We start from the raw sequence: 27,947 nt of genomic DNA on the forward strand, positions 1-27,947 counted from the left end.
TTTTAATACGCAACTATCATTTCAACAAATTAGTTAATGATAGTATTACACACTTAGAAAAGGGCTTGTGAATTCAGTGTAGCATTTCAGATTTCATATTGCTTCTGCATTTCACCCTTGTCCAAACAAGCTTACAGTCCACTCAGAGGAACTCAACACAACATTCCCACAATGAGACAAACATTAACTGTTTGAACCAAGCGTAACAAAAAGAGCAAAAACCAAGTCAACAATCAAATCGAATCTCATTATCAAAGAAGTACCAAGTTAGGAAGAAACGTTTTAAGCAGCATAAACAATTGTTGAAAAGGTAAGTACACAGTTTATCATGCCGAATCAATTAACTATTTACCAATTTGAAATATCGTTGTTTATCCCTTACTTACATGCCCATGCCTCCACTATATAAAATCATTGTGGCCTGACAACGTATACATACCACACACAAACACACACACTTTCAAATGCATTCCACACAAAACATGTCCACTCAATGTAAGTTAAAAAATTTATATTTTATTCATGAAAACAATAAAAGGATGTTTTTGTTTTGTTGCTTTATAGAAAGTTACTTGGCAAAATAGAAAAAAAATCATCAGGAACATTGCCTTGCTGCGTTGGCAGGCATTAAAGTACCACCCTAATTGGCACTACCTCACCATGTGGGATCAAGCCCTGGGTTCTGCTGGCACGAGGGAGGAAGGCTGACCACCTTCGGCAGTTTCTACACTTCTGACAAAGTCAACCAGCCTTACTTGTCACAATTCGTTTTTTTTTTTTTATGAAAATATAGAAAGACACCACTACAGACTCATAGTAGTTCTGTCCTCCAAAACGCAGATACAGACACTATAGATTTCACTAAAATAATAAGAGAATTAAAAACAAAAACAAATTGCTTTCACAAAATCCAGTTGATATCAGGATGAATATTTGATCTCTGCACCAACTCCATTTCATGCGTTATTCTATTGAAAGGTAATGTTGTACCAGCTTCTCATATGAATCGGCTGCTGCTGTTGGGAGACGCGTTCTCCAGTCATGCACAGGCCTGATCCCAAGCAGGTCCTGGTGCACTGTATAGAAGTGTTCGGGGGCTTCCTTGAATCACGTGGAGAGTATTTCTCATGCACTCTGCTTTCAGAGAAAGAGAATGTATACTCTCAACTTGATTAGAGGTAGCCATCGAAGGCCACATTAGAAGTCCTTAATCTAAATAAACACAGATGAAACCCTGATAATTTCCTTAACCTGTTCTATAGAACTTGATGTGGTTTAAACGTTTCCAATGCTTTGCCACTGACATTGAGAGTGAGATCTGCTCTCCGTGATATTAGAAGTGGAGCTGCTGCTAATAGGTTTCAATGGGGACGGGACTTCTAATGCATGTTAGAATTGTATAGCGACAGGCAGGCTGCTTCATTGAAAACAGGATGCCTGCCATTTGCCACTTTGCACTCTCATCTGACTGAGGAAATACCCAAGGATGTTGGCATGGGGAGATTAACTCCACTTGGCAAAAAGTTTGCTGTTCATTTAAACTGTTTTGGCACAATACAATGATCTAAAAAGTGATTTTATTAAAGTTTCACATTTGTACAAATCTAAATTTTGTGGCCTTGGTTAGGGCTCCTAAGAATATACATTTGTACCCATCAAATGTATAACATTGTTTATAGGTTATTGTATTTACACTTTAACTTTCCACTCTTCAACCCTATTATCACTTTTAAATTACATTTAAGGATTTATTGTATAAACATTTGAAAATTCAAGCCATTTCACTAGACACTGCAAAACTACAGTGTGTGTGCGCCTCAGTGTTTAAAACTAGGCACTAACTACTCAACTACAGTGTGTGTGCGTCAGCGTGCAAGTGTAGTTGTGTGTTTTTAAACTATTTTAATAGGAAGTGTAGAAATCGGGATTTAGATTTTGAAACAATCAAACAAGAGTGAAAATGACTCTCACCTGGATTTTGTGAAAGCTTTCATTTTTTTCCTACATTCTTACAACAAATATATATGTGTGTAAAGCACAGAAATTAGCGCAATCCCCCAAAATAGAAATGGGGTGCCACTTGCAGTCATTCAGAGTTTTGAAGCTAAAAAATAAAGTGGAGGAATCATTTTGTTGGAGGTTTGTGGCAGTGGGTTTGCGTGCGGTTACATCACTTCATAACCGCTGCGGATAGCTTTCATCAGCACACAGGCAAACACGATGCCCAGGAGCTGAAAAGAGAGAGAGAACAATCATTAGCTCTTTCAAACACACTTTGTTATTTACTGATCAATGTTACCTATTTTATAGCCAATCTGAAATGCTATTCAAATTCTTACCAGTTAGGAGGACCTTGTGATCTTTCCCTAGCCTATTCCCAAGCACTTTAAATCAACGCAAACCAGCTTGCATGACTCGCCCTGCTCAAGAGCTTTTACAAGAGGAACTGCTGCACCCCACACACATCTTTCTGAAGGACTCGCTGGCAGACATTACAGCAGGAGAAGGTGATGTGGCATCTCAACATTATAGCAGGGGGAGGTAAAGTAACAGCTTGTTCCAGTAGCATCTCAACATTATAGCAGGGGGAGGTAAAGTAACAGCTTGTTTCAGTAGCATCTCAACATTATAGCAGGGGGAGGAAAAGTAACAGCTTGTTTCAGTAGCATCTCCACAGTATAGCAGAGGGAGGTAAAGTAACAGCTTGTTTCAGTAGCATCTCCACAGTATAGCAGAGGGAGGTGAAGTAACAGCTTGTTTCAGCAACATCTCCACACACACAAATACAGGTACCTGGAAGAAGGCAATTCCCAGCGCCACTCCCACCACAATGAGAAGATTCTTCTGGATCCAGGTATCAATGGTCACCGCACAGCCCTGGGAGGGAAGAACGTGTTAGACACACAATTTCACTGCATTTATTTCTCATTCGGATTTGTTCAAACTGAATTCTGCTCCCCAGTCAGGAATGTACTTTATTATTGTTATGTTTTATTTATTTATCCACTCAATCATTCATATTTTTGACAAGCCTCTCTACCCATCTGTTCAGGCACACCGCTCATACTGAATATAGGGGAGGGGGGGGAGCAAACTATATTTTGCCTTATAGCCTGGAATTAATGCATTAAAATAGCCCCCCCCCATATCCTACCCCACAACTTCCAAGTGAAAAGAATATTCTAGAAATTTGTAGAAAATTAAATAAAAATAAAAATCTAAAAATAGCTTGGTTGGATAAGTGTCCATAGCAATCCTAAATTAGCTCAGGTGTAACCAATCACCTTCAAAATCACACACCAAGTTAAGTGGCCTCCACCTGTGTTAAACTTTAGTGATTCACATGATTTCAGGATAAATTCAGCAGTTCCTGTAGGTTCCCTCTGCTGGGTAGTGCATTTCAAAGCAAAGACTCAACCATGAGCACCAAGGCGCTTTCAAAAGAACTCCGGAACAAAGTTGTTGAAAGGCACAGATCAGGGGATGGGTATAAAAAAAAATATCAAAGGCCTTGAATATCCCTTGGAGCATGGTCAAGACGATTATTAAGAAGTGGAAGGTGTATGGCACCACCAAGACCCTGCCTAGATCAGGCCGTCCTTCCAAACTGGATGACCAAGCAAGAAGGAGACTGATCAGAGAGGCTACCAAGAGGCCAATGGCAACTTTGCAAGCGCTACATGCTTTTATTGCCAAGACTGGTCAAAGTGTGCATGTGACAACAATATCCCAAGCACTCCACAAATCTGGCCTGTATGGTAGGGTGGCAAGAAAGAAGCCATTACTCAAGATAGCCCACCTTGAATCCCGTTTGAATGCAAAATAACACTCAGGAGATTCTGTAGCCATGTGGCAAATAGTTTTGTGGTCTGACGAAACTAAAATGGAACTTTTTGGCCTAAATGCAAAGTGTTATGTTTGGTGCAAACCGAACACAGCGCATCACCCAAAGAACACCATCCCTACTGTGAAGCATGGTGGTGGCAGCATCATGTTATTGGGATGTTTCTCATCGGCAGGGGCTGAGGCACTTGTCAGGATAGAAGGGAAAATGAATGGAGCAAAAGCACAGAGTCCTTGAGGAAAACCTGCTGCCCTCTGCAAGAAAGCTGAAAAACTGGGACGGAAGTTCACCTTTCAGCATGACGACCCAAAGCACACAGTCAAAGCTACACTGGAGTGGCTAAGGAACAAAAAGGCAAATGTCCTTGAGTGGCCCAGACAGAGCCCCAACCTAAATCCAATTGAAAATTTGTGGCATGACTTTGCTGTCCATCAACCCTCCCCAAGGAACTTGACAGAGCTTGAACAGTCAAATATTGGCAAATATTGCCAAATCTAGGTGTGCAAAGTTGGTAGAGACCTATCCCAACAGACTCACAGCTGTAACTGCTGCCAAAGGTGCTTCCACCAAGTATTAACTCAGGGAGGTGGAGACTTATCCAATTATTTTAGTTTTGTATTTTTAAAATATATATATATATTTTTCTCAATAAAAACTTTTTTCCCCCTTAACAGTGTAGGAGTATGGTGTGTAGATAAGTGGAAAAAAATCTTCAATTAAATCCATGAAACTCTGAAGCACTGACAACAAAATGTGAAAAAAAGTTCAATGGGATGTATACTTTCTATGGGTTAGTGAGCAGGTTAGTGTTCCTGCGAGCCGTGAATGGGTTTCAATTCCACACCAGCCCTCAATACAATGCTGTAACTGCTAGTAAGCTGTACCAACAATCTAGAGCAGTGGTATTTCAAAATAACAGAGGAAAGGAACATTCAAAATGTTTGCCATTTATTTTCTTTCAAAGAAACTTTGATGCACTAGATGCAGGGGCTCTTGAGCACCAATCACTGCTTTTCTTATGACTGACAAGTTTGTAATGGTGACCTCAGGAAGCTGACCGGAAGTGTAGCATTGGATAAATATTCTTCTCAATAGCTTTAAATAAAATTACCATCAGGAGTGAAATTCAACAAAAAAGTGCAGGTACTCCTATGCGCAGCCAGGTGTAAACATTACAAAAAAATAGAGCCAATTTGAGTTCTAATGAATAAATCCTTCTAAAATGCATAGATATCGGTAGCTGAATTTAAAGCAAAATAAGCCTTAAATAACTGATACAATATAACCAATTCACCCTAAACAAAGAAGCTGAAAATACTGAAATCTTTGTATCCTCTGCATGTATCACTCAGTCAAGGTGATAAAATAAAAACAACAACAAAAACTGCTATAAAAAAATGATACAAAAGGGTCTTGGTCAAGCCATGCACAATTAGGGGCTGACCATTTTCATGACTTGGCCATTTTAATCTCCATCGTCACCGCACACTCGCAGAAGAATTCTTTTTAAAACAGATTTGCCAGCCAGCAGGACAAATACTTAAATGAACACTCTTATGTTATGAATCAGCATAAACCTGTTTAAAAATGCAACATTAGTTTATTAATTAAGAAGAGAAAGGGAGACCAGGGTGTGTGTTTTGCATCAACATTCAGTTGGAGAAGTGAAATAAGTGACAGTCGTAGAAAGTTCCAGCTAGACTATCATATAATTAATTACTGAAAGTGGCACGTTTTTCTCTTGAAGAATGGTCAATCAACTTCTGAATCAATAACCAACTGGACTCATGAAGAGTTTAATTTAACACGACAAAGCGTAGCTACCGTGGACACAAGCATGACTAATTGTTTTCTTTATGGGAGTAACATTAAAAATTGAGTAACTTACTAGTTTCATCGTGTACTTTAAGAAAATAATGATATATTATTTCTCTGTAGTGCAGTTCCCAGAATTCATATTTTACTTTTAAATGGATTTTCTGAGCCCAATGAAATTATAGCAATACACGTTAGGTAAGACTTACTGGAATTGTTGTGTTAGCACCGTGTACTTTAAGTATAGTGCACTGTATTGAATAAGTGGCTGTGTGTGCGCGTGTGCGTGTGTGTGTGCGTGTCCATACCGGTTGGTTGATATTACTGCTGGTGACGTTGTTCCCACAGTTGAGGGTGGGAGTCTTGCAGCAGGAGTCCGGGACAGTCAAATTGGGTCGGTAGATGAACCAGTCAGTGTAGTTATGGGAACCGCAGCAATGGAACTAAGGAGAGAGCAGGCATGACAGTCAGATAGTGTTCCTAAACTCGCCAACAGCTTCACAGCTAGCTAGCCGAGATATTTAAACAGGTCATTTATTAAACCATCACATTCACCTACAGTAGTGAAATGGACCAAATGCAGCAGCATCATCATCACTTTTCAAGTGTGGTTTTCAGGCGTTTGACTAAGGTTGCCACGTTTACATTGTTGTAGACACGTAACCACCTGCAGTAAACTAAACAGCACTGTTCAAAACAATGGCCAGGCCTTTCAGAAAAAAATATACTGGTATATTAATGAATATTAAAAATCCAATACCTTTCAATTGGGTATTAAACATTATTTCACATTTACTATAGTACATAATACACTTCTATTAAAGGTAGAAATAGAATATTAGATACACAAGGAAATGTTATGTGCTTGTGTTGGAGTACAGAGTATTCATAAAACCCAGAATGAAGGTCATTAGGCTTTTTAAACACATTGGATACTCACAAAGCAATTAACACCCGGTTGAGTTTGGACCATTTTTTTGTAAAACAAGATTGTTTGTTATATGTATGTTTTTGCGAGTACAGTACAGCAAACTACTGCTGAACTCTCGAAATAATTGTCTAAACTAGATACAAAATCGGCAACACAAAGAATGGCAGCGAATTCCAATGAATGTCAATACTTTCATAGGATTGCATGGAAGTCACATCTAATAACTGTTTTGTTGTTATTTTGTAATTATTTTTCTCTTCATATTGAATTCCTCTTGTCTATGGCTCACAACTAGACCTGAAGCACAGCTTCTAAACTCAAAGCTTATTAAAAAAAATACAGAACTTGGGCAACTGCAAAAATCTTTAACTGATACGTTTAACCCTTTGCGGTCCTATGTCGGACCTGGTCCGACACTGCAATTATTCCTATCCGGTCCAATGTTGGACCCTGTCCGACATCATCAAAAAAACGCAAAAAACGGGTTTCTAGTCGTTTTTTCTCCGGAAAAAGCAGAGAAAACCATTCAATGGCCGAGTGGGAGCAACAGGAGCCGAGACAAGCCGAAAAAAAAAAAGGGCGTATCTCATGAATAGTCATACTTGGCCCTGGCATCAGATAACGGCGGCCATAAGGAAACAAGCTGGCTGCTACTGCATCAGCGCTCAGAGAATATCACGGACATTTGCAGAGCTTTTTTCAGATGTTATAGTAATACAATAATGACTTGGATCGCATTATTGAGGAGTTTGGTGATAAAACGAGTGATCAGGAGATGATTGATCGGTATGTACGACTATTATTATTATTATTATTATTAATTTATTTCTTAGCATAGGTGAAAGCTATAACGAACGAAAGGGTGGGGCGGGGCTGGAGATGCCTAGTGAGTGCTTTGTTGATATGCAGGGCCTTTTAAACCCGTTTGACTGTGAAAAAAAATAATTTTAAACAGCGCATCTAAAATTAACCGTGTGTGAAAATAAATTGGACCTGACGCGTCTGACACGCACTTAATAAATGGACTGCAAAGGGTTAACTGCAACTGTCAGATCTACAGCTAGGTGGTGTTGTGGGCCGTTTCAAACCAAGGCAGTAGGTAATGTTTCAAGTAGTGGTTCTTAATCCTGGTCCTGGGGGACCACTGCCCTGCTGGTTTTTGTTCCAAACAAGCGCTCAATTACATAATTGAACCCTTAATTGAACTAATAATTTGCCTAATCTGAGCATTAATTATTTTAAAACAGATGGAGATTTCAATTTAGTTATACAATTGTACAAATAACTTAAATTCTCCAACTTTTTATAAACTACACTATTTAAAAAGTCAAATGAATCTAATTATTAGTTAATGAGGTAGCGTGTCGCATGACCTGATGACGTATAAGATGCCCTTTGTCAAAAGCTGTGGCTATTATCCTGAACCGAGTCAAACTGGTTTTTAAAGTGGAGATGGAGTTCAAGGATGTACATGACAATCAACTTGACATTCAGCCATATCAACAGAAGTAGGTAATGCTTCAATAAATGAAGAGTTTCAGATGTTTTGATCAGGTTGATAACAGACATAGCATTCAAAAAACAAAACCCACCACCAAGGTTAGAGCTATCAGTAACATGAGAAAATAGACAGATAGATGCCTTTCCAAATGTTATTCTTAAATTAAAACACACACATTATTTTGTTTGCAATAACTGCTTTAAAAGTACATAGAGCGAACAAAATAATTCCAGTAAATGTAATATGTACTTCCCATTAACAGCACACATTTGATGTATTTAAATGAGTTTTCATATCAATGTCATATAGGTCCTTTGAGCGACCTTATGAGGTTGGTGTGTTGCTTTGAAGTATCTGCAAGGAGTGTTCGATAAATATTCTTCTAACAGCTTCAAATAAAACAGAAATCAAATTCACTTTTACCATAATGTGTGGGCTTTTCCATATAGTAAAATAAGACCTATGAAATGATACATATTAGGTGAAATTTACTGGAGTTATTTGGTTGTTATCTAAACAGTAAATGGATTTGCAGACTTCATGAACACTGGCACACTCACGTCAGTCTGGATTGTATTCACAGCTTTCTTAAAATCTGCACTCTGGTTATACTTCTTCATGGAGTCTTCCAACGCTGTGCTAAAGCCGTCTTTCACCTGGGGAGAGGAGTAGAGAGTCAATACAAACCCAGAGAGAGGGGTGGTATCGGGCAGAGATTCTAGTGTCCAGTTCCTGGTCCTGCATTACCACTAGGCCTAAAGATTCTGTTTCAAGCAGCATTGCAAATATTTTTATAAATAGGAATTTAAGAACTATAATCTTGATTGTTTTTATATTTTTATTCACACATCATAGGTAAATCAAATTTGGAATACTCTTCAACTTTTACTGGGGCACATTTCTCCAGGAGACAGAATTTCTGATGAAGATGGCAGTGTAGAATGCTGATGATTGAAATGAGTGCTGAGGGAATCAGCATTGTTACAGGAGGGAGTGTGATCTGGATACCTGCCATCCTTAAAAGAGCAATGATCTGTATCCTGGTGCAGACTCCTGAGTAATCGTTGAGAAATGTATCCCCCAATTGAATCATGAGTCGTTAACATGTTTAAAAACAGAAGGCTGCGATACACACAACACGGGACATGCAAAGGTACCAAACAGACACACGCTCACCTTATCTTTGAAGATATACCCAGCGATGGCTGCGGCAATCTCCACCAGGAAGATGAGGGTTAACAGCACAGCAAACTGAGGAGAGTATTGTAAGAAGATCTGTGTCATTTTACTGGTACAAAATACAGACACACAGTTATATGCTTCAGAATTATTATATATATATATATATATATATTATATATATATATATATATATATAGATATATAGATATAGATATGATTTGTTATTTACTTGCTATAAGATCTAGTGTTGGATAACCAATTCAAAACTGCAGAGTGATTTATTTATTACATCTGATATCATCTTGGAATAGATCTGCCATGTATTCGTATCTTTAACGGTTGGGTAAACCAAACTGTTCCCAGGTCCAATGCCAAACTGATGCAGAGCTTGATCTAAGAAAGTAATTCTCTGACTTTCACATTATAGAATAATAGAACGCAATCATGGCATGCATGTTAATTTCACTCAAGATGTAAACAACCCACTTAGGGGGGCTCGGCCGTCCTCATTGGTGGAATAGCCATAATACAAGGAATGTACTTATGAGATGTTTTGATAACAAACCCACAACAACGAAGCTTGAGCTAATGTTCCCTCTGGAATCCCCAGCATGTTCACCAGACGTCTTGTTGGTTTGTGCAGAGAGTCAGTTCTATCCATACCATGTGATCATGCAGTGCTCAGTCAGTTCTATCCATACCATGTGATCATGCAGTGCTCAGTCAGTTCTATCCATACCATGTGATCATGCAGTGCTCAGTCAGTTCTATCCATACCATGTGATCATGCAGTGCTCAGTCAGTTCTATCCATACCGTTGTGATCATGCAGTAGCTCTCCTTCCAGGCACCGCAGCAGCCAAAGAAGGCGATGAAGAAGATGACCACGCCCACTGCGATGATGACGATGGGTGTGCCCGAGGCAGACGCATTGGTGATCAGCAGGGTCTTGTGGAGGGTCATCTGGACTATGATTCCAATCACGATGAGCGCAATCCCACAGATCTGGGGAGAGAGAGAGATTGGTCAGCTAGAAAGCATGTCAGTCAACAGGGGAAGCAGCTGGTTGGTTAATGATAGGAAGAAACCATTAAAAGGGGTGGGGAAAATGTAACTCAGCAGGTGACCATGAAAGTGCAACAAGATGTGAAAGTATGGGTTGCAGAGGGATTTTGTTAACCCAGTGTAGTTCTCAATATCAGGTTTTAAAATAATGATTTATGTTTACTACAAGGGGTTTATTAGAAATTAGGAAAATGACAAATGTTTAACTGGAAGTCCTTCAATGTAATTGAACACTATTAGTCAGAATGTTTGTCATTGAATTTAAGTCTTTCAAAACTGCACATGAAACCTGTATAACAAATGGAACAAGATTTATGAAATTGTTAACTTCAATAAGTTTTGCTTTGTACTTCGACAAATTTTCAGCACATATGATTTCATGTTTTCTTGTTCTTTCTATGAAAGTTTATAACTTGGCTGAATTAGAATCTCCATGTTCTGGGTCCACAGACCTACAATCAAATGGTTTCTCCAATCCTGTACGTGAGAAGCACTCTGAAAAGGGGATTTGTTTTTTCCACAGGCTACGCCAGTGTCAATATTGAACAATTAGATAAACAATAGAGGCCGGCTCTGTGACTGCTCACCTCGACAGGTGTGTCAGGTTAGGATCCCAGTGACTCAGCTTTCACATGACTAGGTAACCCATTCCATACCCTAACCACTTTGTGTGAAGTGTCATCAGTACCCTCATAACCTCTCTGTATTTGTACTCTTCCCTCCACAAGCAAGCTTTCGGTTTGCCTTTTAATCTCTTATTTGCTGTGCAGAAGATGACGATGGGTTCCAGAGTTTCCTGGGAACCCCAGTTTTTGATCCACTGCAACACCAAGTTCTCTCTGTCCTATAGCCTGGGTAGTGTCTCACTAAAAGCAATGAAATGTTTGATCACAACTGTAGGTCATTCCATGACAAATTACCCCAAAAAACACCTTACCCCCTCTGAGTTACACCAAACTGTGTATATAGAAAAAAAAAAAGATTTACAGGTAAAGGGGTCAAAAGTTGGTATTTTTTGGACCCCCCTCCCCCCAACCTTTAAATAGACCTTTAAATCAAAAACTGTAAGTGCTAGGAGACCTGTGTTAGGAGTTTTTATTGGAAATTGCTGGAAACACACCTTTCTAAATCAAACAAGTTACCCCGCAATTTTGACCTATTAAATCTGAAAGAAATTCCAAGGTCTGTGAATTTTACTGTATTTAAAATTAACCTTCAAGTTTTGTAAAAGTTCTATTACTTTAAGAACGGCACAGACAAAAGGAAAGCATAGAGCACACTGTTCCGTCTCACTTCACTCTGGTCTATAGAGCACACTGTTCCGTCTCGCTTCACTCTGGTCTATAGAGCACACTGTTCCGTCTCACTTCACTCTGGTCTATAGAGCACACTGTTCCGTCTCGCTTCACTCTGGTCTATAGAGCACACTGTTCCGTCTCGCTTCACTCTGGTCTATAGAGCACACTGTTCCGTCTCACTTCACTCTGGTCTATAGAGCACACTGTTCCGTCTCACTTCACTCTGGTCTATAGAGCACACTGTTCCGTCTCACTTCACTCTGGTCTATAACGCACACTGTTCCGTCTCGCTTCACTCTGGTCTATGGAGCGCACTGTTCTGTCTCGATTCAGGCATAGATGACGGGAGCTCAGGTGACTGCAGAGAGAGTGCTTTGACTTTATGAATAAATAGGCCTCTCCTTCCTGAAGTTCATCTGAGCCACACTGCCCTGAGTCACAGAATGCTATCATGAGCAAGCTTCGCTCACAGGATTGAAATATATTCTTGCATGCTCCTCAGCTACACAAATGCAGACGTTTGAACTGTAACCTGGTATAAAGGTAATCGTAGTGAGTGAGTTTGCTAGTGCTGTCAGGGTTATGGGGAAATTACATGAGCCTCTTCTTGTGGACAGGATTAAGAGACTCTTCTGCATTGAAAAGGCAAGGTCAACCCAACACAAGACCTGCTACAACTATAGAAACATGTGGTGTTCACTTTTTACACATCACATAGAATTTTATAAATGTACATATCTACAAGTTTCTTACAAATTAAAATTCAAAGGTTTTAAAATTCATATCTTGGGTTTTAAACAGTATCATGACTAGGCTTGCTCCTTTTCAACATTTATTTTTCAGGGGCTCACAAAATACGGTAATAAATCACTTGCCTTTTAGAGCACGTTTTGCCACTTTTGGTCTAGAGTCGTTTGAGTAGCTGACTACCTCAGACCTCACTCAATCACTTGGTTACACAATACGTTTTGTTCTTAACATCGTTAGAACTGTCTTGTAAACCAGGAGCACTGAACACGGATCAAAGCGCACATTGCACGCACTTACCGGTAACAGTGGTGATGGGATATGAAGTTTTCCGAGCCTTGCAAGAAACAATGGACTACATTTTCAAGGAAAATCTATTATAATACTTAGATGCATGTTATTGGAAATTGGTCTACAGTTCACGTGGCATTTCACAAGTAAGCTTCCGATGTTGCTACAAATGATACATCTAGAGTTTGTTTGGTGTGTCATGTGACACAGCATTAGTGTCTTAGTAGATCAGCAAAGGCTATGACCTTACATTGTACAGTATAGAACTGACTGATGTAGCTGAGGGCTACATAAAAAAAAAAAAGAAAAAAAAGAGAACAGGATGACCCTCCCACCACCCTCCACAGGCTATTGAGTCATGTGATGAGTCACGGCTAAAAACCATCATGTGATGCAGCAGCACCACCACCTTACCCACAAACACAATCTCCAACAGTTCAAACTGTATCATGTTTGCTATAACACTGAGGATTGTATTCACACTCAATATTTGTAAAGATGTTACCCCAATAATCTGTACTGGTTTACTTGTTCCACATTCACAAGCACTGTCTTACACAAGGAAACACAAATATTCAGAAAAGGTGCAATTAAACATGACCTTGCTGAAAGTGTGAAGAATTAATGTCACTGCCTACCAATTGACCACAGGGACAGTTTGGTGGCAAAAGGTAGAAATTAACCAAACCAACAGACATTTAAAAAATAAATACAAATATTGTTTTTTGCCTAGGAAACCCATCCCATCCCCTCACCGCTCTCTGTGTGAAGGGACCCCTACCCTCTGTCTTAAGTCGCTTAATCTTAAACTGGGTCCTCTGGTCCTGGATTCTGTGCTATGCATGAAGTATTGGTTCACTTTGTCAGCTCCTATTAGATTTTAAAGACTTCAATCCCCCCCCCCCCCATTCTTCTTTGTTACAGGCTAAACGGATTCAGTTCTTTCAGCCGATCTGCAGCTCAGTCCTTCAAGTCCTGGGACTAGTGAGGTTGCTCGTCGATGGACCAGGGTACTAATGGAGCGATGGTTTTCTTGTAGTGTGAGATATTACTTGCAGCTTCTGCAGACAGGTTATAAAACAGCTTGCAAGTTTTCCCAGGATTTTGACATATAATGACAATAATTCATCCCACATTGTATCCTAAACAAATGACCTCTATTTAAAGCATCATTGCTTCCATCCGTAAACTGGTACCCAATACAACAGACTTCAAGCGTGATTTAACATATACAAGGTTTCTTCTTAAGATGTCTATGCTGTATGTGTAACAACTCTGGAATTGAGGAATGTTTTTAAAACATGAAACCTTGGTATTGCTGGTATTTGAAATATTTCAGGTTTAGCCTTTGTGTTGTTACAAGGCCACGCTTTATTTGATGTCTGTGTGTGAATTCTTGAAATGCAGGACCATGCTCTACACATTATAAATCCATTTGCCGTGTCATTAAAGTGCTCCAGAACCCCTTGCAGTGTTTACATGACTTTTCCTTTGCAGTCTCCCGTGTTGTACATTCACAGCATTTTTTTTATTCACACATTACAGATGAATCAACAAGGGAGTTACTTCTAACTTTCTCGGGAACGTACGCCAAGAGAAAGACTTTTTCTTCTAAACATTTCAGTGTACCCAGTTCAATAATACTGGGGAATGAAATGATTGGTGCATTGTGGGAACAGAACCAGCATTGTTGCAGGAAGGAGTGTGGTCGGAGAGATCCTCAGAAAACATTTCTCTCTTCTTGAAGAACGTTCCCCGAGTAAAGGTTTATTTATGATGGAGGCTCAACAAAATTTCAGAAGAGTCAGCAATATGTTTAAAAATACAAGGTGTGGACAGCACGGGAAACTGTGGGCAATGTGTTTCTTGTACACTTTGTGTTAAGAAGAACATAAGAAAGTTTCCAAACGAGAGGAGGCCATTCGGCCCATCTTGCTCATTTGGTTGTTAGTAGCTTATTGATCCCAGAATCTCATCAAGCAGCTTCTTGAAGGATCCCAGGGTGTCAGCTTCAACAACATTGGGGAGTTGGTTCCAGACCCTCACAATTCTCTGTGTAAAAAAAGTGTTCTGTAACACTAATCTTTTACAAGGACATTGTGAAAAGCACATGGAAAGTTACTGATGGGGAGTCATTATTCTACACATCTCTCTTTTGAGAACAATGTTTAAACTTTAAAATGCAGGCTTGTTTTTGGCAGAGCGTGTATACAGTCAAAGGCCAATTAAACTCATCCCATCAATTTGTATTATCAACAACAAATTAGTATCATTTATACACCCATTAGCCAGTTTAATATAGCCAAGTGTAAAGTCGCCTCACTGCAGCAGCCCACTCTCATCAGAACTGAAGACAAAATGGGCAGCAGCCTCCGTTCCTGCTGTCACCTCTTCTCACCTGCCTTTATACAGCAGATGTTACCAAGCTAGTGAACTCTGAGACTTATACTTTAAGAGCCAAGCCTCATTTACAATGTGGTTTTAGAAAGCAAGACGATACAAATCGCAAACACAATAAAAACGTTTTGTGTGTTTCAAACTTAAGGCCTTGTTGTACACCCCCGGGGCAGCTGAAGTGCAATCTCCCTATCTGATCGACACGTGTGTGTAAAGGACAATGAAACGCATAGCAAAAGTGTAGGCCTAATAAGTATGGCTATTTTTTCCCCCACAGTAAAAATGGCTTATTTCACAGCTAAAAATAAGGATTTCAAGATATTTCACAGCTAAGCAATATTTACTAAAAGCAGAAAAAAGTGTTGTTTTATTCAAAATTGACCACTCTAGTTATTATACAACAATTGCTCCAAAATATTTAAATGCTGACCTGAAAACCAGTCAATACTACATTGTAGAATATTTCATTTTTATGTCAACATTTTAAAGAACATCTATTTTTCACTGGATTATCAAACAAAATAAAAACATAAATAAAAAGTAAAAACACGTGAACTGTCCCCTTGTACAGGACAGAGCGATCATTAGCAGAAACATTTCTGATGTGATGCAGCTGGTGTCTCTCATTGAAGACTTTTGCTGTATTTATTTGCTGTATTTATTTTAAAAGGAATAAAAACTATGTATATTTATGCTATTCTGTCAGAAATGGGAATTTCCACAGGTAACATTTTACACAGCAATGAGTACATTTTACAGAAATAGTGAAATCCATGGAAAAAAACAGCCTTTATAATAATGGATAGTGAAAGCATTGTAAGCCCAGAGAGGCATGGTAAAGCGTGGCAAAACTGCAACATTACTGTGGTAAACCCATCACCTGCTTCCCCTATTGACTGACATGCTTTCAGTCAGTTACATGACAAGGACGACACTGCTGGGATGACCAAGAAACTAAGTAAAGCAGCAACAGACTTCCTGGAAGGCAAACAAACTGAGAACTTTGCATAGTACCAGATTTGAAAATGGAAACACGTTTCTTTAAAGATGCACATTCCAGACCGATAACTAATGGAAATTCAATATGGGTGGGATTTATGGAACGATTCTGTGAGCTGCCACTACCTTCATGAATAGTAATCTTACAGGCCAATCCCAGTGCTTCATATATAAAATAATCAACAGGTTATACTCAGTGTTGAAACACTAGGCGTTTGTGTATTTAGCTCTCCCTGGATAAACTAAGGCTCAGCTGGTTGTTTACTATGTATGGACAAATATAGTTACTTTGAATAAAAAAGTTCACTGTGAGAGAACACATGCTGTCCAAAGAACAAACAGTCACCCCCATTACTGCATTAAACAAATCACTCTGCACGATTAGTGACAGTGTAGAAAGAATGGTACACCACATATGGAAATGGGATATCGCCTCGCACAGCACTTTGTTTGCCATATTCACAAAGCTGTAAACTTGTTTGAACCTTTCCAGTGTGTGATTTGAGGCACATTTGGTTGTTTACAGTAGAGTTGTTTGGTTTATTCAATATATTCGCTTCTGTGAAAGAGGACTGTTGGTTAGTTTTCTTGCTTTTCCCAATTTCAGTGTTGCATCATAGAACAAAAGTGGCTCCAAATGATGAGGGTCAATAAGAGGGGACACCTTTCCCAGTGCAGTTGGGCAATATCCCTCCTTCCTGACTTGTATCTCACTTTAAACCCACCACAACTACTGAGTGGAAGCACATTCCTACATTGATTGACACGCTTGCGAGATTTTAAACCGTGATTACAATTAGAAACGCAGGATTTACAGAATACGCTCGTGGGATTTAAAACAAAGTTGCAAATTGTAGCGATATGTAAAAAAATGCCTAAACACACAACAACCCCAGAATATGCCCATGACCATAAGGATTTCATTGTGGAAGACAGCAAAGGAAAGAACATAAGAAAGTTTACAAACGAGAGGAGGCCATTCAGCCCATCTTGCTTGTTTGGTTGTTAGTAGCTTATTGATCGCAGAATCTCATCAAGCAGTTTCTTGAAGGATCCCAGGTTGTCAGCTTCAAGGACATTATTGGGGAGTTGGTTCCAGACCCTCACAATTCTCTGTGTAAAAAAGTGCCTCCTATTTTCTGTTGTGAATGCCCCTTTATCTAATCTCCATTTGTGACCCCTGGTCCTTGTTTCTTGTTTCAGGTCCCCTGGGTCGACATTGTCTATACCTTTTAGGATTTTGAATGTTTGAATCAGATCGCCGCATAGTCTTCTTTGTTCAAGACTAAATAGATTCAATTCTTTTAGCCTGTCTGCATACGACATGCCTTTTAAACCCGGGATAATTCTGGTTGCTCTTCTTTGCACTCTTTCTAGAGCAGCAATATCCTTTTTGTAACGAGGTGACCAGAACTGAACACAATATAAAGTGGCACAAGTACTGTCGAGTTACCATACATACTGTGACAAAAAAAAAACCAAAGAATTCCGGAAAGTAACCGAACAACAATCTCATACAGTATATAAGCTAAAAAAATAAAACACTGAAAAACAGAAGCCGTAAGTATATTCATAAAATGAACTTTTATGTGATGCATTTGTATGTGATCTTTAAACAATATCTCTTTCAATATGAATCACATCTCAGAATTCTAATCAACATGCTGAAGTTGTTAAAGATGGGTGCAAAGCAGGAGAATTGCTTGGGATGTGCAAGAGACAAGTTCATTTTTTGCACATAAACCGCAGGTGTTTTTATTAAAAGGTGAAAAAACTCTTAAAAACAGACTGAAATAGACTCCTATGTCGTTTTTGTCAGTGTACAATACCTAGGCTGGATAATGTTCAACTGAGATATTCTTCCAGGGCCTTTGTTGTGACTCTTTGATTTGCTGCCAATTATTCAATTCAAAAATACATTAAAACTAGTAGATAAACATCTGACCACTTAACAAAATAACCATTTCAAGGGCATACAAATAAAACTGTTAAAACATAATGGTGCCACCGATTTAATCTTCTGTGGCTGTGAAAGGTATCGCCCTTTCCAGGACGCTCAGCATTGCTAACATAACCACACACAATGGGATACACAGCAGCCAGACTCCAAGCAACGTTCTACTGTGTTCCAGAACCCCTACAGTGTTCACATGAAACTCATTACTTTACCTCTGCTGTATCCTCGGTTGTCCATATTGCAGCATTTTTCCCAACATACTCCTGATAGTTGATTTTTTCTTTTCCTAGTAACGTGATGCATTTCTTGTAAACTGCAGGGGTTTGTAGCACTGGGTAACACTGTACTATTAACATCCCCACAGATGTACCACTGCTCGACTCACTGTTCTTTTTAAGTCCACCATCTTGGCAACAATTTGGATCTTCAGCAGCTTGTGGCATTCACAACTGATCTGCTTATGTTGTTAAACTTCAAGGAATCAAAGATTTGGGTTGAAAAGTTTTGCACCTAAATGCAATGCTAGAAACCCTGGCTCGGCAACATAGCAGACTAGCAAAACAACTGATGTGAAGATACTGGCAAAGAACAAAGAACAAGAACAATGCTCTCTTAATGTTTGGCTCAACCTTTATGTGCGAACAGTTGTTTTCCCACTTGAACCGTATGAAAAAAAAAAACCTGTGCTCAAGATTGACAGAAGAAAGCATGAATGCTTGGATGAAGCTAAACTTAACCAGCTATGAACCAGACTTCAAAGAAATGAGCAGCAGTCTCATTAAAGCAGCATACTGCAGTACAATAATCAATCTACACTTTCTTTGACACCGGTTTTAAATTGCTCTTTAAAGCACACACATTCTTGCAAAGCATTAACATAAGCATGTTTGCAAAACTGCACATCATTCGTGCAGAGCTCACTCGGGCGCAAGAGAATCTAACAAGTACAGGGCAGGCGAAGCAGCCGTGTGGAGACTCTGCCTCTATAAACAGTGCTGCTCGTGAAATTGAATACTAATCAGTGAAGCACAATCTTTCTGCATTATTTAATCAGAAAATACATTAATTGGGAAGTTTCTGCAGCTTAAATTCTAACAGCTGCATGTCTTTCTGATAAGCTGAACTCAGAGCAGCCGATTCAAATTTGGATTCAGTTTATATTTAATTTTCCTTTTAAAAAAAACTACCATTTCAGAAATATTCAAGTGTTTTGAAATTGGTAAAAGCATAATCAAAATAATAATTGAGTCAAATACACATTTAAGTGTATAATATAGTAATTGAAGATCTTTTTGCAAGTTGAGTTTATTCATCATGTGACTTCAGTCACGCGTCTGCTGAAACTCAACATGGCAGCTGCACCAACAAAGAAAAAAAATGCAATGCAAAATCTGATTATCTGTATGTTTTGCTGTCATTCCATTGCTCATGTATGAGTCAATACCATTAAAAATATCATATTGCAAGTTGTGAACACGTAGAGAACAAGAAAGCTAATAAGACGTCAGCAATGGCACAGCACTGCATTCTTCTGTGCTGGAAACGAAGGTACTGTACTGCGCCCAGGCGGGGCTTTCCCCAAGTAAGTAAGCAAGCCAGATTAATTGCATGTTTAATTATTATTTGATTTATTTCCTTCCATGCTTAATGATTTAATAAAGCTATAATTAGCCATATTAAACCATGGTCGTTTCTTAAATTACATTATATTATCTGACGATGAAGAAACAAGCTCAAAGCTATTTTTCTAGCTATACATTCCTTGAAGGAAATTGATCACTTTACTGTGTAAAGGACGTGGTCACTACACTACACACTGCTGGTTTCATGAAAGACATTCTGTCCGGAGAAACCCCTCTTGTTAAATGTAGCAAATAACAAGCCAGAATTAGCAAAGAAACAATTGGGAGGATTAATTAGGAGGCTGTGTGGTCCAGTGGTTAAAGAAAAGGGCTTGTAACCAGGAGCTCCCCAGTTCAAATCCCACCTCAGCCACTGACTCATTGTGTGACCCTGAGCAAGTCCCTTAACCTCCTTGTGCTCCGTAGTTGTAAGTGACTCTGCAGCTGATGCATAGTTCACACACCCTAATCTCTGTAAATGGCCTTGGATAAAGGCGTCTGCTAAATAAACAAATAATAAATTATGCGTTATCAGTGTTCATATTTTATCCTGGTTATTGTAATGCCAGTAAAACACTAAACTTAATGTGTGGAGTACTGTACACAGAATTACTCACATGCCATTGCTGGACTGTTACTAAACTTTCATATTTTGTACTGTTATTGTAATGCCAGCAATAAGATAAACAGGTATTTTCAAAACACCTTAGATTTGTAGACTGAACTACATTGTCAGTGGAAGACTGTAAATATGATTGTCAGAAGAGTGCTGGACATTTGTTCTCTGAACTGTAAAAAGTTGAGAGAAAAAACAGAATTGGCCATTTTTGAAAAACTGAATTTGCTAGTCCCAAAAATGGAAAATCAGCAGCCCTATAGAGTTTCCAATTGAAGGCAGTGGAGACGCCCGTGTTTTATACAGTAGACTAAAGCAATTCCATGCAGCCACCAGTTAAGCATGCTGTCTATATCTATGATAACAACTGACAAGGCTGCAGTTATGCTAAGATCTCAGACTGGCTTCATAAAGGTAAATACACCCTTCATAATTCTAGATTTATTTTATATAAATAAATCAGAGGATGATTAAGAATCAGAGCCACATTAAACGTCTTGGTTAATGCAAAGCAAACTGTAAAATTGTTCTGATACCTGTTTTGAAATTTTGTTTCTGAATTGTATAATGCAACAAAAATAATATATTAAAAGGGTTAATGCGTGGCTAAAGATTTCTCACCGATAATTTACCCTCTCACGGTTTCTCCGAATCTGAAAAGCTTAGAGGGAACGCTGGTCACATGTATAAAAACCCGCCGCTTTGACTGAACGAGGTTAGTGTGTTCAGAGGTGGAACGAGAGACGCGAGTCATGAAAACCACTGCTACCTGTGCTGGTTTTATACCAGCACAATACTGGTTTGTTCTGCATTGTTTGTTTATCTGCTTTGGCCAAAGTGCCGTTTACTTTGGTGAGAAGTGTTTTGTTTGTATTCTTTATTCAAACGCACAGCAGCCCTGTCAACCCCAGTACTGTGTCTTGCATTTCCTGGTCTGACGTCACTGCAAAGCCAATCCTGTTACACATTTCAAAACACCAGGAACTGTACATTAAAATAAACAAATCTGTACATGTGACTAATCATTTATTTTCATGTGCAATTATATTCATGTAAAATGTTAACTTTATAAAAATTAACCAGGAATGACCCCTTCTCAATACAGCTGAGTGGAAATTCTCTCTTTTTTTAAAGTTGTAATAGACTTCTATATATCAATATTGAAACCGTATTAATTATTTATAATATATGTAATTACACTTCTGTGACAATCAAATTAGCTTGTTATCGTGGATTTAAAATAAACATGCGTGCAAATGAAATAAAATCACATTTCATCTACACTGCTGCTCACCCTTGCTGAACCCTAATCACAATAGCAGTTAGTACAGCTCTTACACATTTACTGTAGAAAAAAGCACTGCAAACTTAATGCTGCATATTGAAGCAGTGAGGTATGGTACAGCACATTAAACATGGTAAATGTACACGATTACTACTGGAAAACTGCAAGATCCCCGTGCAAACTTACCATGGTAACTTGGTAAGACAGCCACATAAACACTTGTGGGTACTTGCTTACAGTATGGTAGGAACGACATTTACTAAGCAAAAAACATCCGTCAGGGAGTGATTTCAACCACACACAAATATACATGATAACTTAATATGTTGTTTAAAATATTATATATATATATATTTATTTATTTTTTGCTAGACACGTCTAAATATTCAAATACAGCCATTTGTTAAAGAAGGAAAAAATAAACCACTGTAACAGTGTGATCAATCTCCTGAAGATAAAGATTAATTCAATATGAATTCAGATATGACAAATGTCACATTTAAAAAATAAAATAAAACAACCTTTGTTTTTGTATCTGAAAAATAACTGATGTCCTGTAATCTTTACTGAATTTCCAACAAACCCTCCCTTTAAATTCAGAAATCCACAGTATAGGCTATATCTACCAATTTCCAGTGACACTTAGAACTACTACAAATATCAAAGCAAGTCATTAGAATGTAATTCAAAGCAACTAAATCTTAAGCAGAAACTGCAGCAACATGCCTGTCGTGAAGAGAAGCAAGACTGGCATGAGTTGGGCTCCAGTTAACAGAGTGGGAGGACATTTACACGACAGCAACTCCAGACTGCACTGGGATCAATCAGCTGCTAGGAACTAGAAGCATTGGAGGGCTGAATGGCTTATTAGTAACTTCTCACGTTCTTATGTACACCACTATTTCACTGTACGAAGTGTGAGACCACACTTTGAATACTGTGCTCAGTTCTGGTCGCCTTCGCTCTGTGGTAAGTCCAGAAGCAGAGAGATGGGGAAATGGGTTAGTAAACAGTTTCAACGATCTTTGACTTCCACCAACAGATAGTGAACAAGGAAGTTATTAAGCAATGCAACCGCCAGATATACAGCACTCGAGAAAAGCAGCTTGCAAGTCAAAGCTTAAACACAGCTCTCTGCAAAATAAAGCGATGAAATGCCCCATTAAATATTTATGCAAATATTTGTTAGAATATTAAATTGATGTATGCAAGATTGGCCATTTAATCCAATTTTTCTAAGTTTTGAAGACTTTCAAAGTACTGCAAACATTTGTTTTTTTAATATTCAACTTAAACATCTTTAATTTGTTCAAATTCAGGTTTTTGGTGGCCCAAGTTAATAAAATGCATGGTATTATATAAAATAAAATGCACCCTATATAAATATCCTCAGTGATATAAACTCTGCACTAAATAGAAGTTTGACAAACAGACAGATTGGCTCCATAGACCCCCAGATTACATTACTCTCAAAGTTCAAGAATGTGTCAAGTTTAATCACAACTGCATAACATGACGTATGGACAGGATACCTCAACATACCCCCGTTATACTCTTAATAACTTGAGCTAAGTTTTATCATAATTGGATAAGCAGTTCATTTCAATAAACCACAGATGCAATCAGAAGCTTCTGCTACATGCACAGCAAAATCATCACATTTGGACAAATAGGAAAAACTGTCATGGTGTGCAGCTGCCTCCGCTTTATAGCCATTGCCATGGGATTTCATCCCGTGGGTGATAACTGGATTTGACAGGCTGCTCAAGATCTAGGGCGAAAGATTTCCAAGAGTTTCACCAATAACCGCTATTCTAAAACACTCATGAACTTTTCTTTACAAATCACATACACTTTAAGCATTGCTTAGCACTCCTTTAAAAAGCTGCTTTGTCATTAATTTGTGCACCGTTTATTCTAGCGGTGTGCAGCTAGATGGATCCAATATTCTTAATAGAAGGTGTAACGTAGTTGCATTTTCTTATCACTTGTGCAAATGAACTTCCAGGGGAAAGTTAGGCAAGCCGTTCTGAGAAGATAGTGTCTGTGTGCACTTGGTGGTGGTTGAGCCTTGTTTAAAAAATACAACTACTGCTTACAGAAACAAACGTTACAGACAGAGATAGATAGATAGAGAGATTAAAACAGTTTGCATGTGAGAGAACTAAAAATACAACATCTCGAAGGGTCAAACTGTTCAATGCACTGTTGAAAAGCTACCATTTTCCTGTGGTATTCATTTATTAAAAGAAATTCAGTAATAAGGCCACCCCCCTGACTGGCCTGAAGAGAGGTTTCACTGGATAATAAACATTTGAAATGTATCAGGTTTTGTAATAAAAACAGTACATTTAAGCACAAAATAAAGACATTTAACCAGCATTAAACAAATGTCACTCACCCAAAATAGGAAGTTAAAGATAAAGAGCAGAAATTTGACACACTTCATTCCTCCTTCGACTGCCATTTTCGGTAGATTATCAGATATCTGGAATACAAGAAACTTTGTGAAGATCATGTAGACAGTGCCTGCCCCTGCTTTTCATTAAACATACAAAATTAAATATTTTAAAGTCCTGAAGTGTATTCTATAGAGCTTTATGTTTTAGGACTTTTGATTTCCTTGTTTACAGACCATCTCAAGCTCTCCCCACCCCTTGAAACCTGCCTGCCATTAAGTTTATATGATACCGGCGTGATCCAGTGTTTACTTGCAGCAGTAGGAGGTTATAAACATGGGCAGCAGTGTGGAGTAGTGGTTAGGGCTCTGGACTCTTGACCGGAGGGTTGTGGGTTCAATCCCCAGTGGGAGACACTGCTGTTGTACTCTTGAGCAAGGTACTTTACCTAGATTGCTCCAGTAAAAACCCAACTGTATAAATGGGTAATTGTATGTAAAATAATGTGATATCTGTATAATGTAAAATAATGTATAATGTGATATCTTGTAACAATTGTAAGTCGCCCTGGATAAGGGCGTCTGCTAAGAAATAAATAATAATAATAATAATAATAATAATAAATGGCTGTATTAGCAAAAAAAAAACAATGTTTTTTTTTTTTCTCCCCAGATTGTATCTGTCTCTGTGTGTGTGTGTATATTAACTGAAACATTCCTGTTGCTGGTCTACCTTTTTATTTGAGTACAATAGACATTCCACACAGACTGGATCCTGTTTTTTTACCATCATCTTTATAAATATTATTTAAAAACTAAATCTAACAATAAAAATACACTTTATGGCAGTTGAGGGTTTTCCTGTGACATCACATTTTCTCCCGTCGCCATATTTGTGGTCAGAAAAGGGGTGCATATCGACACGATTATTATTATTATTATTATTATTATTAATTATAATAGTAACACGCCTTCATCAACAAGTCCTTCATCGTGAACAGAATCCTAAAGGCACTGCATTGTGAATGACAGTTTACTAAGCGCGGCGGTACAATGCAGATGTATGTTGTGCTGTTGGGTGCACCAACAGAAGAGGACAAGACGGCTCATTACCCTTCTACAAGATTCCTGCTGATCCAGACAGAAGGGCAAAGTGGCTTTCAGCAATTAACAGGCAAACAGATCAAAGCACCCTGAAGAAAGACTGGACTCCAAGTCTGTGGTGAGCACTTCATAAAAGGTTAGCAACAGAAATACATTGGTAGTTCTGGTCTTACGTTTTAAATATTATTAAGTTTAACATGCTGTTTCATAGCCACTTTATCAGAATAGTCCTACTTGGCCTACACTAAAGGTTGATTATATTCCTTAAATAAAACATTATTTCACCATTAACAGCAGTTTATGACATTTAAAAGGAGAATGAAAACTGCATGCATCTTCAAGTAATTTAAGGCAACTTAAACTAAACAGGAGTTTCTATGAACACATCTTAACTGTAGTACTACAGTACTGTATATAATTTATATTAGTTTTGTTTTTAAACTATTGAAAATGTTTAATTTCTCAATTAGTAACATTTAGTAAAGTGTTCTTAAAAAGGGGGAAAAATAAGCATAGTGTGCTGGCTAGATTGAGACATCTTCACAACTTCAGACTTGGCAAAAGGGTTAAATGGTCAAATTAAGCAAATTGGTAATTAAGAGCTCAGTGGGAGCGAAAACCAGAAAAGCTTTGACCCTCCAGGAATGGAAATGAGAAACACTGATCTAATAACAACAATAACAATAACGTAGACAGATGTAATCCTTTTAATTGTATTGAAATGCTTCATACACATACATTTCTACAGCAAAAAAGCAATGTATTTTAAGTGTGGGATGCTAATAAATAATAAATCTGTGGATTTAAATTTGAATCAGAACAGTCATTAATTATTAGCTATACTGTTCTATGTTTTTAATAGTGTAGTTTCAGATTTCGCGATTGTAATTGCTAAAGACATTACTTGTTTTGTTACAGTAAGTGTTCTGAACTGGGTGGAAGAGACCTAAGATCAGTCTGTTTATCATTGTAAATTGCTGACTTTTCACAGCCGAATAGCTGCATTGTGCAAATATGAATCTGTATTTAAATACTGAAAGAAAAACGACTAAACGGAACAGTACTTACTGTCTGTGTTCATCTTTTTATTGGTAAAATGGTGCTTTGAGCTAGCGACAGTCAGGTTCCTAATCAAGAACATTCCCTACCTTGGCCTTGAGAACACAGAACTTCCTGTCTAAATGCAACACAATCGGGTTGTTTACCCATCCTGAGATGAAGTGCTTATAACTATCGGTACTTTTATATGCCCTCTTATCTGGGAAGCGGTGTGGTGAGAGGGGTTCTCAACTAAATACATCCAGAACGAAAAGAACGTTGTTTAACTTCGTGGCCGAAGAAAGAAGGGGAAACAGGTAGTTATAGAAATAATGTAGATTGTGCAGGAAAATAGGCTAACAGATACTGGTAGCATCTTCCGAATTTTATTACACCTGATCCAGAGTACGGTCCGGGTTCTACAGTGGAAAAAGACTGCCGTGGAAATCATGTTAGATGCAGGGAACCTCACTACGTTCAGCTATACTTGCACACTGTTAACACACACGCTTTACTATTTTATCACGCATGTCAAGCACGTTTAAACTAAGCTTACCATTATCAACATACTTCCTGTCAGGTGAGGTGTGTTTCATGCAACCTTTACGTAGGTTACATATATCCTAGTTCTGCCTTAAACAATACTCACATCTAGGTGTAAACGACAGCTCTGAAAGTGCGGGTTTTATGATATACGTAAATATATACCAAGTATGAGTATGCCTTACATATTTATAAAACACGTCTGATATTTATATATGTTAACAGAATAGGCCACTTTAAAAAAAATTAACATGGCTAAAAAACGAATATCTGATTTATAATCAAATAACTGGTGTTACTACAGTATTTATTGTATATATTGTTTTTTTAAAAGATGGCTGCAACAGGCTAAGGCAGACGAACTAGCAGATGATTGTTACGATGTACAAAATGTACAAAACAAACTCCAACACCCAGACACCCTTCTACATTTAGGGACAATACAATATAAACATTTCTGTTTATTCAGCTCTGGCGTTTCTCTGGGGTTTTGGAACAAACGCCAAAAAGGCTGGTTCTAGTCACCAAGTACTATTTATTATTTAAACTTGAAAAACATCTGTACCGAATCAATAATTTTTATTTTCTAGAGGCGGCTTTTAAGTGCGTATGTGTATGTACGGTATTCACAGGATTTACTCTCAAATGATTACACACACACATATATATATATATATATATATATATATATATATATATATATATATATATATATATATAATGTGTGTGTGCTATATCGGGTGTTTCTTTAAGAATTGTTTTCCTAACTACCACACTTCAAGCCAAAACTAAACATGGCATTATGTTTTCTTACCAAACAATCCTCACAGCTCACGGAAGTAATTTGCTGCTTGTACTGTCTGTATTAAGCTGGATACGACGCTTTAATCACAAACACAAACAGTCCATTTTACTCCGTAATTCAATTTACTGTATTTCACAGACACGGCCCCTCTCTCGAGACAGACTGAGGTCATTCTACAAAATGATGATATTCGTCTCCATCGCTCACTCCATTTTCTCTCTTAAAACCTCAAACTAGTTTAGAGCGCATAAAACACTTGCTTCGTGTTTATGGGCCGTATTAATCGACGCAGTTATTAGTCGTAGTAGGAGTGATACAAAAGTAAAACCAACCTTATTCGTTACCGATGACTTTCTTTGGAAACCCAAGCACAAAAGCTCTTGTTCTTCACTGCTTTCTCTCTCCGCTGTTACTTGTGTAAACGAGGGGAAGTTCTTTACCTGACGTCATATCCTCCTGAGACCCAGCAATTCATGTTTGTCCTCTCCAGCCTTTATTGGTTTTTGGTCA

The 27,947-nt window shown here is 38.2% G+C and overlaps 1 protein-coding gene across 1 annotated transcript; it reads right to left on the reverse strand.

The window, feature by feature from the left end:
* Window positions 1-496: 496 nt before the first annotated feature.
* Window positions 497-27,911, reverse strand: LOC117401096 (CD63 antigen). Its single transcript, XM_059011453.1, has 8 exons — window positions 27,770-27,911; window positions 23,951-24,037; window positions 10,089-10,277; window positions 9,268-9,342; window positions 8,652-8,747; window positions 5,968-6,102; window positions 2,794-2,877; window positions 497-2,231 (listed from the first exon to the last, which is right to left on the reverse strand). Exons 2-8 carry the CDS (start codon window positions 24,014-24,016, stop codon window positions 2,166-2,168), a joined length of 711 nt encoding a protein of 236 aa, XP_058867436.1. The 5' UTR covers window positions 24,017-24,037; window positions 27,770-27,911; the 3' UTR covers window positions 497-2,165.
* Between the last annotated feature and the right edge of the window lie 36 nt (window positions 27,912-27,947).

Source organism: Acipenser ruthenus, chromosome 42 (genome assembly GCF_902713425.1).
Source record: "Acipenser ruthenus chromosome 42, fAciRut3.2 maternal haplotype, whole genome shotgun sequence".
Lineage (NCBI taxonomy): Eukaryota > Metazoa > Chordata > Actinopteri > Acipenseriformes > Acipenseridae > Acipenser > Acipenser ruthenus.